At 40.4% G+C, this 19,307-nt stretch overlaps 1 protein-coding gene across 1 annotated transcript; it reads left to right on the top strand.

Moving 5' to 3' along the window:
- Positions 1-759: 759 nt before the first annotated feature.
- On the top strand, positions 760-18,411 carry gtf3c3 (general transcription factor IIIC, polypeptide 3). The gene is made up of 19 exons (XM_022208389.2): positions 760-937; positions 2,064-2,136; positions 2,559-2,902; positions 2,984-3,107; positions 3,197-3,388; positions 4,779-4,944; positions 6,455-6,602; positions 8,447-8,606; positions 10,106-10,206; positions 10,282-10,453; positions 11,715-11,917; positions 12,431-12,532; positions 12,656-12,788; positions 13,404-13,629; positions 13,707-13,761; positions 13,857-13,992; positions 16,067-16,191; positions 16,275-16,427; positions 17,394-18,411. Exons 1-19 carry the CDS (start codon positions 845-847, stop codon positions 17,514-17,516), a joined length of 2,829 nt encoding a protein of 942 aa, XP_022064081.1. The 5' UTR covers positions 760-844; the 3' UTR covers positions 17,517-18,411.
- The last annotated feature ends 896 nt before the right edge of the window (positions 18,412-19,307 follow it).

Raw genomic sequence — 19,307 nt, 5'->3', positions numbered from 1 at the left:
TTCATCCAGTTGGTTTCTACTGAAGCTCCTATGATTCCCCTGACCTGGATGACTGAGAATCTACACAGACAGTAATTCTCGATTTCTTTTCTGGGCCTCAGATGTTGTCTTCTTTTCATTGGCTTGCATGCCAATCTCTGTTCTCTTCTCCGTGTCTAATCCACTTTCTGTACTTCCTCCAGCTGATGAATCGTTCCATTTTGATTTCATTCAAACATCTACTTCTCAGTGGTGAAATGTTACACGTTTGTACCAAAAACCTTCAATATGGTCCTTGCACTGACAGATAAGTTTATAAACTGGCAAAAATTTGTAACATATTGCGCTGTTTTTTTTATTTTAGAAAATAGATGATCATGGAAAACCTTTTCTTTCATTTAGGGTTAGTGGACCAAAAAAAGTGATTGAATATCACGCAGTTGTATTTGCTCTCATCATTCATATTTTCATTAAGTCATGAAAATCTGCTATCTTGTTACCATTCAGTATTTTATTTGCTCATTCACTCTTCACCCTGATGTGTCTGTCCATATGTATAAATTCACCATTCTTTGTACATTGTCTTCATTATATTTTTATTTTAAGTCTTATTATACTTTTGTCATTCTTGTCCTGCTTTTTCAATGCCTCTTTTTTATGTCACTGCTCTAAAATGTAAATTTCTCCTGTGGGAGATCACTACAGTTCATCTAATCTTCACCGCCAGATGTCGCCTTTTCACGCTTTTATTTTGGAAACCCGGAAGTTGTTTGCGTCCATTATTGTAGTTCATGACGTTTGTGAATGTGTAGTACATGCAGCAAGTTTAAACAGGTTTTTCGTTTTGTTATGAGACTTCGCACACATGTCTGGCTTCAGCGCCGAACTAATAGACTACCTGGAGGGTAGAATAACTTTTGAAGAGTTCGACAGAAGGAGGGACGAGCGGAAAGCCAAGGTAAACCGGATAGATACGTTAGCATGCTAGCTAGCGCAGTAAAATTCAGTAGCTACGGTTGCTAGGTGGCTAGTCACGTTGCTGTTGATTTTATTGCCGCACTGCGGAATATATACGTTTCTAAACACATCTAGGGATTATACCTCATGTGTGATATGACGTAAGGGTGTCCAACATGCGGCCCACGGGCCAAAACCGGTCCACCAGAGGGTCCAATCTGGTGTCCTGCCAAAAAAATGTGTTAAAAACTGATGGTTCTTCCTGTTAAAGCTGTTTTGTGCAACTTTCTACAAGTATAGAACTGCTTTTATCTGAATAAAAAAGTCATAATGTTGAAACACACATAATTATATATTTGTGGTCCACGCAACAGTGTTTATTTTATGAAGCAATACTATAGTATTCTTTCAACATTTTTGGCTGTGGTGTGTAATTTCATTTTTTGACTGTAAATGAAAGTATTTCTGGATGCCTTTATATGTAATATAATATATAAAGAAATTATCTCTTTATAAGGTTTATTTTTCTAAAAAAAGTAACCTCAGGATTGAAATCAGTCATTTGTGTCAAAATGTTGAAGCTGTACTCACAATTTAATTTGGCAAAGGTAAAACTGCATAATATGAATTTAATAGGTCCTTCAGCAGGTAAAAGACACCTGGATTGGTTATAATCTGGGCCACACAGCAGGTTAAAGAAGAAAAAATGAGAACTGCTCCAACAGACTGCAGAACACTGGCCCGACTTTGCAAAGTGTAAAAATTACAGAGAAGAAAATGAACAGTTACTGTGGAAATATTGTGAAACATCATGAGCTTTAGAACAGAAGAGTTTGGTTTCTTCTGGTAAACAACTGGTGGAATGTTGGAATAATAAAAATATGGACATTTTTTTGACTAAATCAGGATTCTAGCTTCATTATTTCTCAAAATATGGCATTTCAAATATCACTCCACAGATTGGCATGAGGAAAACGATGCAAAAAAATTGCACCAAACATATTACACATTTAATACCAAATGTTTGCACAGAACAAATCTGACAGGGATGAGACAGTGAGGCTTGAAATGTTGTTTTTTATTTTGGTGAATTGAGGTGAAATGACTATTTTCTTTTCTTCTCTCAGGAGTCAGAGGTAACACCTGAAGATGTGGAGGAAGATGCTCAGCCTTCCACCTCGGCACAAGCAGGAAAAACCGGTGAACTTCATGTTTGATTGACAGCGGGTGGGGTTGGAAATAGAAGTAGTGGACATTTTGAAATAATAATATTAATTCATGTTGGAATAACTGGGAGCTAGCTTCAGTTTAGCGGCATCAGTTTTAGCTTCCTGGTCTTGTCCATGCTTGATCTCTTTTGTTCTGTTGAGACTTACGGGGACACTTGATGTTCTCAATAACACCTGTGCTTTTCCTGTTGTGATTAGTTGAAATGTCTGCTGTTAAATAAGCAAAGCAGGACTGCACTGAAATACCTGTAGCTCTAATCTCAGGTTTAGTGGCGGCCATGTTGATTTTAGGCCTGCAGCAAAAACGTCAACTATGATACAAAAAGTCACAGAGAAAGTCTGAAAAACAGCTCAGTCTTGATGAAGTTTAACACAACTCTCACCTGTCCTCAGAGGACGACGTCAGCCCAGGAGTCCAGCTGGCCTTCGCCTCCATGCTGGGAGAAACGGCAGAAGCTCCGTCGTCTGAGGCCGAGGACGAAGAGGAGGAGGAGGACAGCCTGAGCTACGTCGACGATGAAGACGACAGGGATTACAATGCAGAGGAGGAGAAAGAGGGGAGAAAGGCTGAGACGGAGAAGAAGCCGAGGAGAGGAGGGAAACAAGCGAGGACGAGGAGGAGGAGGAGGAAGGAGAAGAAGCAGGAAGCTGAGGAGGAAGATGCGGAGGATGTGACGGTGGGAGACGTGTTTGCTCTGGAGATGGAGCTGAACCGGGAAAACAAGAAAATGATGAAGGTGAGGAGAAGGGACGGGCGTTTCAGTGAGTGACTCCAGCTCTTTATTTATGTGATTGTGTGATTTTAATTGTGCTTCCAGGGGCGGCGTCATGGCAGCAAACTGCCTCGGGCTCTTCGAGGTCTGATGGGAGAAGCCAACATCCGCTACGCCAGAGGAGAGAAAGAGGACGCCATCCTGATGTGTATGGAAATCATAAGGCAAGGTAGGAAGCCGTGTGCTCATGTGTACGGATCTTTATGTGCAGAGCTCAGGACAGCAAAGTCTTAATACCCCCCCCACACCGTCCTCCAGCTCCTCTAGCCTACGAGCCTTTCTCTACGCTGGCTATGATCTATGAGGACAACGAGGACATGGACAAAGCGCTGCAGTTCGGTCTGATCGCCGCCCACCTCAACCCGTCAGACTGTGAGGAGTGGATCAGGCTGGCAGAAATGTCTCTGGAGCAGGACAACATCCGGCAGGCCATCCTCTGCTACAGCAAAGGTCCGTCTGACACCGTCACCCTCACCGTCTGCGGCTTTTTCTTTAAATAAAAACAGAAGCAAAACTCTACGTTTATCCTCCAGACCTGAATGAAGCAGATGGATTCAGCAAAAAATAAAATGTATCCAGGCAAAGCAAGTTTATTTCTATGGCACAATGCAATTCAAAGTGCTTTACAATGTCAATAAAGTTAATTACAAAGATGATTTAAAAGCGTGCATTACATTGATAGAAACAAAACAGAATTTAAGCAATTAAATCAACATGAACGAATAAATTCAAACTAAGATGAAAGGAGAGACAAAATGAAATCGCTTTAAAAGTTCCAGTGCAGTGCTGGTGTTAGCTAATCATAAATCAAAGACAACAGTAAATAAACAAGTCTTTAACCTCGATTTAAAGGAGCTGAGAGTTTCAGCAGACCTGCAGGTTTCTGGAGGTTTGTTCCAGATGTGTGGAGCATAAAACGTGAAAGCTGCTTCTCCGTTTTTGCTTGTGACTCTGTGCACAGAGAGCAGAAGCTTTAGCTGCACTCTTGATCTGCAGGTTTCCACTTTAAACATGTAAACCTGAATATTACAACTTGACATTGTGAAAGGCAGGTTTTCTTCAAAAGGAATCACCAGAATTATACCATTTATCAGAGCATGAAACTGTAAAATCAGACGAAATTGCCAGCAAAATTGTTCCGTGTTTTCGGCTACATGAGAAAAATGACTCAAATCTAAGCTAACACTTCTGTCACTGAAATAGGAAATGCTCTTTAAAGATGCATTTCTTCAGAGGTTTTCTTGCACAAAGTTACTTGTTAATGTTCAATACAATCTTTTGATTTTTTCCTGCTGTGGTTATTGTGAAAATTGGTGATATTTAATCAAAAATAGTTTCAAGACAAACCATCAGCTACCAAAAAAATCTGGTGAATTTCATCTGAACTGCAGGCTGTGTTCTAATGTAAGTATGGAAACACACGAAAATATAAGAAATAAAACACCTAGAGGATGTTGTGATGCCATTTTTTATTCTAAAAATGTGACTTTGTGGCCAGAGATGCATTTCAGAGGGTTAAAAACATGCAAAGACATAATTATTCATCTATTCATTCATTCATTATAGCATTTCCTGTTGTCCTCGCTGAAAACAGTCTGTTGCTCCCTGCAGACCAAAGTGCCACTTTCTTGTTGATTTGTATTAAAGTTTTGCATCTTTTATTGCTATTTTTGATGCTTTTACAGTAATTTTAATTGTGAAATGATGGGAAATTTGGATTTATCCCAAAGTTAGTCTAAAGATCAATATTTTACGTGTATTTTTATGATGACGATGATCATTATTAATCAATAATAATAACAATCTACTCCTTGGGTACCCTTTACCCCTCTTTCCACAGCTATAAAGTATGACTCCACCAATGTGCGCTACCTGTGGGAGCGCTCCAACCTCCACATGCGTCTGGGGGACCACAAACAGTGCATGGACGGATACCGCAGGATCCTGTCGCTGCTGCCGCTGGAGGACGGAGAGCACTTCATGCAGCTCTCCAAGGATATGGCCAAGTAAGGGGCACACACCGACGCAGCAGAGGGAACAGACAGGCAGTAATTCATTAGTTAAATACGCTCACTGCACCATGTTTCAGTCAGAATATATTCCTAGATGAGGAATGAGGGGAAACTTGGTAATAAACAGACTCCAGGGATAAATTACTGAATTATTGAAGTCTAAGGAGCTGATTGTTTATATTGAGAGCTGACCTCAGCAGGTTCTAAATACCACACATGAAGTGGACTCTAGACCTTTTATCTGCTTCTTTTAAATGAAATAATGAGGGAATAACACACACCTGGCCTTGGAACAGCTGATCTAACCCGAACCGTGACCCTCATATTAAAGCTGTAGTCAGTGGAGTGGCGGAGAGGCAGATGACTGATCAGATTTACTGAGGAAAAAGTTCACTCCTTGTCTCCCCCACGCTGACTTCTTTGTGGCCAGAGATGGTTTCCAAGCCTCTCCAAACTGCTCCTTCATCCTCCACCTCAGCTCCCTCTGTGCAACCTGCAGCTCCTTTCTGATCCTGAAGATTAAAAGAGATGAATTAAAAAAGACCAACATCATTGTTAATTCTGTTCTGAATTATTTTTTTGGTCCAAAAAATTAAGTCACAGCACCATTAAAATCTTAACATCAAATAATGGATTGTCCACAGAAGACTTCAGCTTTATCTCTATAATAATCAGGGTTCCCACGGTCCTTGAAAATTCTGGAAAGTCCTGGAAAAAAAGTGATCCTGGAAAGTCATGGAAAAGTCCTGAAATACTGCCACAAATCAGGTGGTCCTGGAATTAGGATTATCAGCTAAAAAAGTCATTGAAAGTTCTTGAATTCAGTGTTGCATGGATGTGCTCAATATTCTCCAGTGTGTCATGTCTGCACCTATCACATGGCTATTGGCAGCCTTCCAGTTTCTAATCTTTGTATTACATTATGCAGTGGACTCTCCTGTGTAGTGCACTTCTTTCCATACTTGTACATGTAACCTTGTTTGGGTCTTTGCTTTAGTGTAGTAACTGTATGTAGTTTAGAAAAGCTGGAATGCTGAAAGGGTTTTTGCCTCCAGAGCTGATTTTCACACATCTATAGGCAATACAGTGGCTGCTTGTCATCCCACTGTTAGGGTTAGGACGATGCACGATATTATTGTCTATCGCGATAAAAGTGCCCCTCGATAATCGTATCGTGGCATTTTTATATTATCGTGATATCGTGATACATGCAGATATCATGATTTAAGTATATAAGCTGAATTTTTGTAGTTGGTATTTTACCTGACACTTTAATGTTGTTATCTAACACAGGTACAGTATAATAAAGTGGGTGGAATCGGCTGGCTGTAAGGGGTGGAGGAGGCCAGAATGATTAGTTTGTATGAGAAAATTGTTTCAGAAAGTCCGTTCAAAGTCCTGGAAATTGGATGATTTTTATCCTGGAATATCCTGGAAAAGTCCTGGAATTTAGTTTTCAATTTTCAGTGGGAACCCTGAATAATAATGTGTGTGTCGTGTTTAGGAGTTACTATGAGAGCAATGACCTGCCCTCAGCTCTGAGTGTGATGGAGGAAGCTCTGGCCCGACATCCCGACCTGGTCAGCGACGACTTCATCAACATGGCAGCCGAACTCTACGTCGCCAACCGCCAGTACAACAAAGCCCTGCAGGTACACGTGTGTTACAGTGCGCTGTAGTGAATGCTACCTGGTGCCATTTAAGCTCTTTTCAGACATAAACTCCCTTCCATTAATCTGTGAGCATTTGAACCTGGTGGCTTCATGTCTGAATGAGAGTCCTGGTCACTTTTCTGTCAAAGTTCACCGCAAAAACTCCAAATCTTACCAAGTCTGTTTGTCTTACTTTTAGTCAAAATTTCTCATCACACTCGATTTAAGATAAATTCACTTAACAAGAGACATTCCAGCAGATGGAGGGACTTGTTTTAAGATGACGCATCTTAAATATCTTGTTAAGTCAAACAATCTTGAAAATATCTTGTTTTCAGTTGAATTTTACAAGAAAACTCAAAATAATTTTAACTCTCGTGTCGTCCTGCTGGTCAAATTAACCCGTTTTAAAGTTTGAAAATGTGAACAAAAACATATTTTCACAGTCCACATTTTCAACATTTTTGGGAATTTTTTGAACATTTTTGGTGGAAAAAATGTTATAAATGTTTCTTAAGAACATTCACATAAAAATCAACCAAAATGCAGCGAAATTCGCTGCATTTTGGTTGATTTTTTTTGTGAATGTTCTTAAAAAAATATTAGAAGTTTTGCTGATGTGTATGTAGTCACTTTAGATATTTTTAGGACTTTTTTGAAAGATTTTTACTCATTTTTTGAAAATATTTACAAGAATTTTCTTGCCAATTTAGGGGATTTTTTTAAAATAAAACTTTGTAGGGAAATTTTTAAGGAATTGTTGGAATTTTCTCCCAGAAAGTTTTGCAAATTTGCAGAAATTCGGGGATTTTTTTGCTTAATTTTTGGATATTTTTCAGACAAGGAAACAATATTTTTTGGTGCCCGTAAATGAAGACAACAGGAGGGTTAATACATCTCAAATTAGGAGGTCCCATGAAAGCAGAAATCTATTTTTGAGTGAAAAACGACTATTTTTTAAGCATGTCTGGCTTATTTTAAGACACTAAGCTTGACAATCCTGGTAAAATATAGCTTAAAATAAGTTTTTCCAGCTAATTTTGAGATCTCAAGAGTCAAGAAATCTCACCAAGCCGTTTTTCACTTGTTCTGTTGGGAGATTTTTCACTTATTTTAAGGTAAAAGTTCCTTGAAATAAGTTTTTTTTTTTTTTTTTTTTTTCCATGTTTTGAGAGGGGCATTTTTTCCAGTGTTGTGACAGCAATTCGACCCTGGAACATTTCTGTGCCACTTTCAACATGGATCAGTATCGATGCGTACCGAGCCCCGGGGCAGAATTTTGAACAACCAGAGGACAGATGAGATATTAATGATTCTGTTGTCATGCTGCATTGTTGGATGTGTAAATGTTCCCGTCTGCTGAAGGGAGAGAGTGCTGGAAACGAGCAAAAACAGACGAGATATGAAAGAACGGAGCACCGAGGCGGCCATCTGCTGTGGCATCCTGTATCAGGAAAGCATCAATACTGGAGCACAAAAGACACAGTTTGCAGATTGTTCACTTCGCCTACAATTCTACACTTTTTTCAAACCGATATGTGCAGTATAATTGAACTTTACTGAGCTGAAAAGACACAAAAAGGTCAGAATGAGACTCACAAGTAATGAGTGAAATCCAGGGTTTGACAAAATGTCAGCAGGAGCCGGAGTTTAGTTTGTCGCTTCCAGCTGTTTAAAGTGTCAAACAGCAGCAGAATCCACATGAGCGTCTCCAAAGCGAAGGTTTTCCATGCACTTACGCACATGGAACAGACTGATAAAGCCAGAAGCGTAACGTTTGGAGTCCGAGCAAACATGCATTGTGTCCTAATGAAAGTGTTCACTTTGAGCGTGTGTTTTTTCAGGTCTTGGTCCAGTTTTCAGGCATCGTTCTGGTCCGAACTGAACCCACAGCAGGCGTCTCTGCACCAACACAAGAGAAGAAAGAGGCAGAGAAGGTGGCTGAGGATCAGGAGGAGAACGACGGAAGTGTAAAATCAAAACCTGCAGAGGAAATGGATTGTGGTGAGTAGAAATCTGTGCCGGCGTGCAGTTTGACCTCACAGTGTTTAGTCAAGTTAGAGTCCATTCTGGGTTTACTGAGGAGCCCCTAATAGAAAAAGGTTCAAGCACATGAATGGTGCTGAATGTTAGCTTTCAACCTTAAAAAAACGAGCTGTGATGCTAAGCTAATGAGCTCAGATAACCTATAGCTCATGTATAAACTGGCCTCCTCAAGCCGTTAAAGTGACATCAGTGTGTGTCATTTTGATGTCATCTGTGAAGAACAGCTGGTCAGTTTTAGAAATAACATTTCTCTGGTCACATTTCTGGCTCCAGCTGAGGTCCAAACTGCTGTATTTTGATTTAGTGATGTAAAAACTGACTCATAGGAATACATTTAGAGTTTTTATAGAGGTGACACAAAGCTTCCTCGGTACTTTCCAAACAAAAAATCGCAAATGTAAAGCGTTGTGTTGTCAAAGGAGAGTGAAATGTAGCATTTTCTCAATCAGGGGTCACTAACGGGATTTTAAATTTGACGAGTTGCTTCTATTTTAACCGGTGCAGCTTTTCCAGTGTTTACGGCATTGTTGGTTTAATCAGTCAGGAAACACACAGAGCATTTAGGTACAACCTCAGCCGTCCCGCGCAGACGGTAAACATCACAACTCAGCGTTCAGAAAACAGCTGAGAGGCAACGAGGGACAGACGAGAAGAGAACAGATAAAAAAGAAAAATAAATTAACTGACACTGAGAGGAAGAAGCTTCCTCAACTATGAACGTAATCAAACTAAATCTGGTTCCAGACTCATCAATGAGCTCCAGATGTGTCTGAGAACGTCCCTGAAACCATTCAGACCACGATGACAAATAAGGAGAGTGATAGAAGACAGAAAAAATGTAAAAGTGTTCAACTGTTGACATTTTTTGAGATTTAGGTTCTGTTAAAATGTGTCTAAGCTGGTTCAGGTTGTTCAGCCATTATTTTGTCAAGTTCTGCACTTTATTTTAAATGTACAGTTATATCAAAAGTTATTTATTAACAAATGTTGTCAAAATGTTTTTGAACCGTACTGAATGTATTTGATTCGACCATCACTTATTGATTACATGCAGACGCTAATAGAACAACTTTCAACATTTAATCACACTAGTTCATGTTAGACTTTATGATGTTCTGGACCTTTGCTTTAATTCATTTTCTCTGACTGGACCTCTTTGGATTTTAGTTGAATAGCCCTCATTTAGACTGTTCCTGTCAGAGTGGGTAAGATCAGTGCTCATCCCCGACAGAGAGAAACTGAGTCAGAAGGGTTTTAAATAGCACTGAAGCCTCGAGAGTTTAGTTTCAGACCAACGTAGCTGCTGGAGCACAAACACAGTTATTTTTAGCACTTAAAGTGATAAGAGACAGTGTTTCCCCTCTCTAACACTTACCAATGGTACAACCAATCTATAATCAAAGTTGTTGTTTTTATATTCATAATTCTCCGTGATTGTTTGTCTGCTGTTTCTCCAGGTACCATTCAGGATGTCCAGGTACCCGACAGCGTCCCAGTAGACCTGAGGGCCAAACTAATCGTCTGCCTCATACACCTGCAGGTCTACACACCTCTGGAGGTAAAGAGCATCCCCTGGTTGGTTTTCATTATGAGAAACAGCCTAAACTCCAGCTGGGAATCTTGATTTTCACAGGGCTTGGTGTCCATACTGATGGAGCAGAGTCCGGAGGAGATCGGTGACTTGTACCTGGACGTAGGTGAAGCTTACTTGGAGCAGGGGGAGTACATGTCTGCTCTGCCTCTGCTGTCCGCCCTCATCATATCCGACAAGTACAACCTGGCTGTTGTTTGGCTGCGACATGCAGGTAGGATCAACAGGAAGTGAGACATCAGAACACAGTGGGCTGCTCGGCTTATTTTTTTGGAAAAAATGTAATATCTTGGCTAAAAATCATCCCCTGGTAGTGATTGAGGGCTCATTTCAATCGCAGTATACTTGGGAATACATCTAAAAAGATATCTTTAAATTATATTAAAAAGTTAAGGCTGCAGGGAGATTTTTCTCGACATAAATGTAGGGTTCCACCGATGGAATTTGGTGATTAAATGTAAATTTGAAAGGCGAGACATGATATTGCCTTCAAATGTTTTATTAACTAATTCTATGCAGAGTAAATGAGTACTTTACAAAAAACATAACAGTGAAACATGAAGTCTAAACTGGAAAAATCTACCAAATTTCAAGAATTTTTAATGAAATCTGCCCTAAATTGATGCCATAAATGACCATTTTCAAAATTTGAAGGCAGTTGTTACACTTAGAGACATCTAGAAGTCTTTTTATACTGCAAAGTTTGTGTATATTAGAAGGACTACTTACAGTTTGGATACATACGTGTTAACATCAATTGCCCAAAGTCCACACAGGGGAACTTGGACCTTCTTCAGTAAAATTTGATCTGTGAGAGTTGCCATAAGCCAGATTTTCTGACACTGGTATTTTCCAACACCTGACATCCTATTCTTTCAGAAAATATATACTTTCCCATATCTGGCTTATGGCAAGTGGAAATATTCTGGGTGGTACAAGAAAATAGTCTCAGAAAAAAAAGTTAAAATTTACTATATTTTTTTCAAACTTTGCAGAAATCTTCTAAATTTAAGCAATTAAGAAAATTTGGAGGAGGTAAACCTGAATATTCTTAAAATCTCAGGTAAAAATTATTAATTTCTCAAAAAGAAATTGAATGAAAAGCTCAAATATCTTTTTTTTTATGCCTGTGGAATGTGTCATTTCCTGAGATTCAAACTGGCCGAACTTTTTAAAGAATAGACCGTTTGACTTTATTTTTTTTTGTTGAACTGGATTTTTATTCTACTATAAGAAAAACAAAAATAAAAGCAATTTGGAGGGGGTCAAATTTTCTAGATTTCCAGGTCCCAGCCCACTGTGCAGAATGTGTTAAAACATTGGAATCCTCCCATCACTCATTTAAGTGAATCTAAACAATGATACTGTTGTGCAGATTTTTTTTTATTGTTGTTGAGAGGATGAACTATTTTTCTGGAAACATTTCAGCTTCAAACCTCAGATCTTTCCATGTCCTCGTCACGTCTCCGTTGCAGAATGTCTGAAGGCTCTGGGCCACATGGAGGCAGCAGCACAGAGCTATTCCAGGGTGGTCCAGATGGCTCCTCAGCACCTGGAGGCCCGGCTTTCCCTCGCAACTCTGCAGCAGCAGCTTGGCCGGATGGACTGCGCCCTGAAGGCGTTGGAGTCCATGTATGACAGCGACACACTGGCACAGGATTCATCAGCCGCACAGAAGGTTTGGTGAATGGGTCGGATGTGACTGTAAATCCCATTTTCTTGGTTATACGCTGTTCCTGGTGTTTCTAGGTGTTTTGTAGTCCATACCATACTATTTACTATGTATCTATTCAGTCCCTTCAGGAATTCGCGATGTTGCGATCGCGCGAATTCACGCAAAATCAACCAATCTCCACGAATTTTGCGCGGCCTTGCAATTTTGTCCGATCACCGCAGCTTTTTCGCAATTGTCAGTGTCTCCCGCAATTTTATCACAACAATTAAGCTTAAAACATTTTTTAGAAAAGCTGCCGTGAATTCAGGCATTTTCGGCCGCAACAGTCACGAAAAACGCCCGCGAAATCCTGGAGGGACCGTCTATTACTCCTTTCACTGATGTTTTTAGGCTTAGCAATTAGCTGTGTCGTCCCAGAACCGTCCCTTTCCCCTTCCACCGTATCCACTAGCAGAGCACCTCAAACTGTGTGTGTTTCTCTGTGGATAGATCAGTAAATGTGTGTCTTGTTTGCAGGAGTTGAAGCTGCTGCTGCATCGCTCCACTCTCCTGAAAACACAGGGGCAAATCCAGGACTACCTGGATGCTATGATTACAATGATCTCCATGCTGCTGAAGGTAACTCACAAACACGCAGTCCTCCTTCATGGTCAAATTTTCCAGGAGGATTTTTGTGTTGGTTAAAGGCGAACATCTGGCTGTTTTATTGTGTCTTTACATCTGTGTATGTGTGTGTTAAAGGTGGCCATGCAGCGAGCTAAGGTGTGTGTGTGCTCCGTAAACGTGTCGGGCAAGAACCACCTGAAGCTGGTGAAGGTCGAGAACGTGCTGCCAGAGATTGCCGACCATGAAACTGCCTATCTGGACAACACTGGTACGTATGTGTTAGAGTCAGAGCTGGGACCGCTAATTTGGTTCATTAATTTCAGAAAAAATAACGACTTTTTGTCAACTCAAGCACTTTCAATGTCTTGAAAAGTGCTTGATGGCTACAGTGTTAGCTAACGTTAGCTCTGGTGTTAACAGCAACATCAGAAAACTTTTTGTTGCACAGTTTGCAAACAACCACGCTCTTTTAAAAGAAAACTTTTTGCCCAACAAGCTCAATGCGGTCTCGTCTTTCTTGACATCACTCAGTGCATCCTGTGCATGTTCTTCACGGCTGGAAAACAGACTTTAGGTTCATTACCGCCACCTACTGGACTGGAGTGTGCATCAGTGTGCCAGAAATTAGGGAACTGAGAAAGGTTTTTAATCGGAATTATCATGCTAAAGTATCAGCCCTAGTTTAAAGATGCCAACGCTAAACGGTTCTCAGGTCCTTGTTTCAAAAGCTGGAGCATTAAATGTGAAAGAAAAATTAGTTTTGGAACCACCTGAGAAGCTGAGAGACGGTCCTGGTTCATGGACACATATTTTATGTGGTGACTGAGACGTAGACAAGACTTTGAGATGGTCTTTCTGATGATCTCGGTCTCCCCGTATTCAGGTAAAACCAACGTTCTGTCTAAAGAGGACTGGTGGCAGCTGCTGGTGAGCTCCGTGTTGACCCTCTGTGAGGTGCAGCGCTACGAGGAGGCCGAGCTGCTCGTGGATTCGGCCATGGAGTTTTACTCCTTCTACGACAACAAGCCCAGGAGGAAGGAGCTGGAGTTCTTCGGCTTGTCTGCCACCATCCTCGACCACAACTACTGCAAAGCGTACGACTACATCAGGTAGACCGAGGTGTACGGGTGAAGCGTGTACCACAGAAATGAACTCAGACGTGTTAGCTTCGTGTTCTTCTTCACAGATTGATGCTGATGGAAAATGTGGATCTGCCCCAGCTGTGGAATATTTTCAACCAGGTCTTCTTATGTTACACTGTTCACAAACAAAGTCAAAGAGTTTAATCAGGAAGACTTTCTGTCTGTCAACAAACTGTGTGTTTGCTTCTCCTCAGCTGACGATCACCTCCCAGCACCAGCGCCACCATCGCTTCTGCCTTCGTATGCTGCTAAAACATCCGGACAACCACGCCCTGTGTGTCCTCTGTGGACACAACGCCATGGTGTCAGGGAGCTTCAAACACGCTCTAGGTACCAAATACAACAACTGCACTCATTTTTCTACATGTTTTCATCACTCAACTACCAAACATTCACATTTTAAATTGTTAATTTTTACACCTTTCATGTCAGCATCAACACATGAAGATGTTGGGATCAGCGTGTGGAGTTGCAACACGTTTTTTATGATGCTCCAGTTCGCTCATTGTCTTGTTTTCCTGTCAAACATGGGTTAATATTACATGTTTGTGGCACTCAACACTCAAATTAAGGACTGCATTACATTCCAAGTAATGCAAAATTCTTTTCACTGGAATATTTTAGGCATTTGTGTCTTTAGCTTCACTTTTCTTTTTTCTTTAATTTTTAGTCTGTCAGTAAACTTTTTAATTTCTTTCACATTCTTTTAATCTCCACAAGCTGCGTTTTTGTCTTCTGCTGCCATAACTAAAAGTCTGTTGAGCAAATATATGGTGGTTAACAAAAGTTTACATACAGTTGTAAAGACCATAAGGCGGTCTTGGATTTTTAATGACTCTAATAACTGGATTTTAATGATGGAATCACTGAAACCAATTCATCTTTGTCACAAAAACCCAATAATGTATTTTAGCTCTTAATAGATTTATTATAGGTCTTCTGGAAATACAACAAAATATGCCAAAAATATACAGGAACTTGAAATATCAGTTTTGCTGATGTAAAAAGCTGTGTTAATCAAATGTTCTCAGTGGTATGGACTCTCAGCTTCTGGTAAGTGATTGCAGTTGACTACAGCTGGTGACTCTTCTGAGACAGTTTAAGTAGAGCCCATTTGATCCACACATTGGACCAAGTCACAAACACCACAGTGGTAAAGTCTGAGGAGCTCAGTACAGATCTGGAAAAGCAAATCATTGACTTGAACAATTCAAGAAAGTGGCTTGGAGCCTTTTCAAAACAGCTACAGATCCCCAAACATCTGTGCAAGCAATTGTTTTTAAAAGCATGAAGTGCATGGAACAGTCGTGTTGCAGCCACAATCAGGAAAAAAAAAACACAAACTATCACCTGCTGCTGAGAGACAGTCGGTCACGGTTGAGCCAATCAAGAATCAGCAAAAAGCAGTTCTGAATGAATGTGGAAGTTTCCACGGTTCGGTGTCCACAGTCAAGTGTTTTACGTAACAGCCACGCAAGAAGGAAGTCCTTCCTCTAGAAGTGACCCCCTAAAGCTTGACTGAAGTTTGCTACTGATCACATGGACAAAGAAAAGGTCTTCTGGAGGAAAGTTATGTATTCAGATGAAACAGAAATGGAGCTATTTGAACACCTGATGAGAGATGTGTTTGGAGTAGAGAAGGGAAGCCCCTGAACCCCAATGACACCTGTACTGTCAAGCATGGTGGTGGTGGTATGGTGCTCTTGACCTGTTTTGGTGTCAGTGGAAGCTGTGCTTTACACAAAGTGAGTAGAACAATGAACTACCTCTTCATCCTTCAGGTAAACCTAAAATAATCAGCTAGAAGGTAGGTTCTTGCATCAACATTCCAAGAATCAACTGTCCAAGCAAGACGGTGACCCCAAACACATCAAAAATGGTAAAGAAATGGAAAAATCAGGCCAGAATAAAGGTTTGAAGTCCTGAGTTAAACCCCATCAAGGACCCGTGTTGATGAAGAAACAAGCCAACAAACTTCATTTCACGGCACCAATTGTCAAGTTGAGTGGTCCAAGATGCAACCAGAAGCTTCTGGACGGCTAAAACCAACTGAGGTGAAAATGGCCAATGGACGTTGAACCAATTATCAGCATTGCTGTGTGTCTATTTTGACCCATCAGATTTCCAGAAGAGCTGTGATAAATTATAAAAGAATCAAAATGCATGATTGCTACATAGATACAGGTGAGTTTCAAGTATTTCATCATAGAAATTTAATCAGTCATTGGAAATTACAAGACTGCCGTGTTATGTGGACTTTAAAATGAATGTAAACTCACGACTGCAAATGTCTATTCATCAGGATTTGCTCTCGATCTTGCCATGTCAGGACTTTGTCAGACCTCCAAAACGTTATTTAGTTAAAGAAAACCTTGAGTCCATATGCAGATTGCTGTGTTTTCAGGTCAGTATGTGCAGGCTTTCCAGACTCACCCCGACAACCCGATGCACAGCCTTTGTGTGGGTTTGACCTTCTTCCACATGGCATCTCAGAAGTATGTCGGCAAACGACACACGCTGGTGCTGCAGGTACACCGTTTTTAGTTTTGGTTGTTTTTTTCGGTTTATTATTGCATGCTGTTGTCCAGTATTTTAATTTGTGTGCTTTCCAGGGATTCTCCTTCCTGTGGCAGTATGTGGAGCTGCGTGGAGAGTGTCAGGAGACGATGTACAACCTGGGCAGAGCGCTGCACCAGATGGGCCTCACACATTTAGCCATTCATTACTACCAAAAGGCACTGACACTACCTGCACAGAAACTGGAGGTGGGTCAACACACACAGCTCCTAGTCTAGTAGGTATTATATAATTAGGGCTGGACCCAAATATTCCTTCGCTACGGCGGTATCCAGATATTAATTTTGGTATCCGAATATTCACCCCCTCCCCCCAGTCGGACGTTACCGGGTGGAAAGAATGTTCAACGTTACTGTCTTCCCTCCACCTTCGGCCCACATCGGCTCATCTCGTCGTGTGATCACATAAACATATACACATATATCTATGTGATCACCCCCTCCTCCCGCCGACGAAAATATTCGGAGCTCGTCTCTTCTCTTTGCCTTCGGCCCACTACAGCTCATCCCGCCGTGTTCGGCTCATCTCGGCTCATCCATTCGTGTTTCTTACCACCACCTGAATGGTCGGGTGGCTGCTGACTCTGACGTCACGCTTCACTTTGTTGCATAAACACAAGACAAGATGCTGAAGACCTCCGCTGTTTGGGAATTCTTCAGTTTAACTGAAGACAAAACGAAGGCAAAATTTGGAGCCGAGACCAGATGAACGGATCCGAATATTCGGGCCGCCTCCGACACAAGCCACCGCCCCCCCACCCCCACGTCGGACGTTACGGGGCGGAACGAATATTCGGATATTCGTCTTTAATAGGGCCCGAATATTCAGAGGCCAGAAACCACTATTCGGGCCAGCCCTACATATAATCAATTTAATATATACAGTCCCCGACAAAAGTCTTGTCGCTTCAGAACATAGTAACTTAAAATGCCATTTGGCTTTATTTCCAATCAATTAATTGTTGCAAAAATGGTTGGTTTTAATGTTGAGGGCATTTAAATTTACATTAATGACTAGTTTTTTGCCCGTTTTTTCAGAACAAGCTGTCTTCAGTCAACCTTAATAATGGCAGCCTTACAGAACATATCTTCTTCTTTTTATTTATTTTTTTGTGTATCCTCTCTTTACACTTTCACCACCCATTCACTCTGCAGGGCATCGCAGATGATCAGGTAGATCTGAGGCGGGAGATCGCCTTCAACCTGTCGCTCATCTACCAGGCCAGTGGAAACCTAGAGATGGCCCGACAGCTCATCAACACACACTGCATCGTTTAGTCCCTGGTCTTCAGCCGGGCTTCTAATGTTTGAGCTTTGAGACTCCAGAACGTTGAGGACTCAGAACGCCTTATTCAGAAATAAACACATGCATTGGTAAAAGATGAACTAAAAAAAAAAAGGAAATAAATACGTTTTTATAGAGAAGAACTTAAAAAGCTGCTCAGTCCAGACTTCTACAAACATTTATTTCTACATTTCTTCATTTATTTCTCTATATTAATGTTCACAGGCTTACGAGATACCTTTTTACTGCATCGTAAAGCATGCATGGATCTTTTTAGCTGGATTATTTTTGCTTTTAAAGTCTAGCCGACTAATACTGATTTAATCCAGCTGCAAGACGTGTAATTCGTAAAGCAATATACAGATAACTGAAGACATTTAGAAATAAAGTAGAAAGGCAGAAATTAAAAACATCTCCAAGCTGAAAGAAATTAAAAATCGTAAAAACTGATGCTTTATTTTTAAATTAATGACAAACCAGTCATTAATCATTCAATAATGTAGGCATTCATTCAGCTTTTACTTAATTAAATATAAAATTATTTAATGGTTTCACGTTTATCTATGAATGTGTTTACTTTTGAATAAGTCGGGATGTGTGCTTTGCACTAAAGTTACTTCGCAAGCAGTAAGGATGTGTGATACTATTTTTTTAATAGAGTTTATATTTTTCTAACTTTTCTGCTTGTGAATGAATTCAGATGTCAGTTATCATTTCAGTTAAAACAAACCACGGCCAGGTGGAACAGTGAATGTTTGCTGTTTAAGATGTCTCTTCAACAGATCAGATTCTTAGTTTACACATTGTAAAGTTCTATTTTTGTTACCACAACGTTCTCTGTGTCATACGTTTATGTGTTTCTAAATCAAATAAATATGTTTCTTTGGATGTGTTTTCTTGTTTGGCCATAAACCTATGTGTCGATTTGAATAACCTCCACTACCAGTCAAAAGTTTGGACACACCTCATTTAATGGTTTTTCTTTCTTTTCATGACTATCTACATTGTAGATTCTCCATTGAAGGCATCAGAACTACAAATGAACACATATGGAATGAAGCAGTCAACAAAAAAGTGTGAAATAAGTCAGAATATGTTTTATATTTTAGATTCTTCAAAGCCCGTTTGCTTTGATTCCTGCTTTACAAACCCTTGGCGTCCTTTCTAGGAGCTTCATGAGGTAATCACCTGGAATGGTTTTCACTTCACAGGTGTGTCTTGTCAAGGTTCATTTATTTATGGACTTTCTTGCCTTCCTAATGGGGTTGGGACCATCGGTTGTGTTGGAGAAGTCAGGTTGGTCTACAGCTGACAGCCCTATTTGACAACTGTTAGAATCCACATTATGGCAAGAACCAAGTTTGTGTCTAAACTTTTGACTGGTAGTGTACATATCAGCGCATTAGACATAAAGGGACAGGGATAATGATAAGCATATTGGTTATGCTTTCACGTGCAAACAAGTCTGTGTCAGAAAGCCAACAAATTTAGTTTAACTGCACCAAGAGAAGTGATACAAACAGAAGATTGACAATGTCTACCAAAAGTGCCAAGTTTAGGTGAAAACGACTCATCTTAACTAATCTCAACTCATTTTAACTTATCTCAACTCATCTCATCTCAGTTCAGCTCATCTTAACTCATCCAATCTCTCATGTTATTTCTTAACTCATCTAATCTCATCAAATCATCTAATCTCAACTCGCCTTATCTTAACGTCCAGTAAGGTAACAAATATCTTTTATCGTGTCTTCAATAGACTAGACTAGACCAGACTAACCCCC

Source organism: Acanthochromis polyacanthus, chromosome 22 (assembly GCF_021347895.1).
Source record: "Acanthochromis polyacanthus isolate Apoly-LR-REF ecotype Palm Island chromosome 22, KAUST_Apoly_ChrSc, whole genome shotgun sequence".
NCBI classification, from domain to species: domain Eukaryota; kingdom Metazoa; phylum Chordata; class Actinopteri; family Pomacentridae; genus Acanthochromis; species Acanthochromis polyacanthus.
Note: the sequence above shows the minus strand (reverse complement) of the source record. Positions and strands in the feature narration are given on the sequence as shown.

What these genes read in the sequence shown, in the direction of transcription:
- gtf3c3 (XM_022208389.2), top strand. Translation starts at nt 845, where the DNA reads ATGTCTGGCTTCAGCGCCGAACTAATAGACTACCTGGAGGGTAGAATA. An exon ending in TGTTTGGCTGCGACATGCAG is followed by an intron (nt 10,454 to 11,714) that starts GTAGGATCAACA and finishes TCTCCGTTGCAG; the next exon opens with AATGTCTGAAGGCTCTGGGC. An exon ending in GACACACGCTGGTGCTGCAG is followed by an intron (nt 16,192 to 16,274) that starts GTACACCGTTTT and finishes TGTGCTTTCCAG; the next exon opens with GGATTCTCCTTCCTGTGGCA.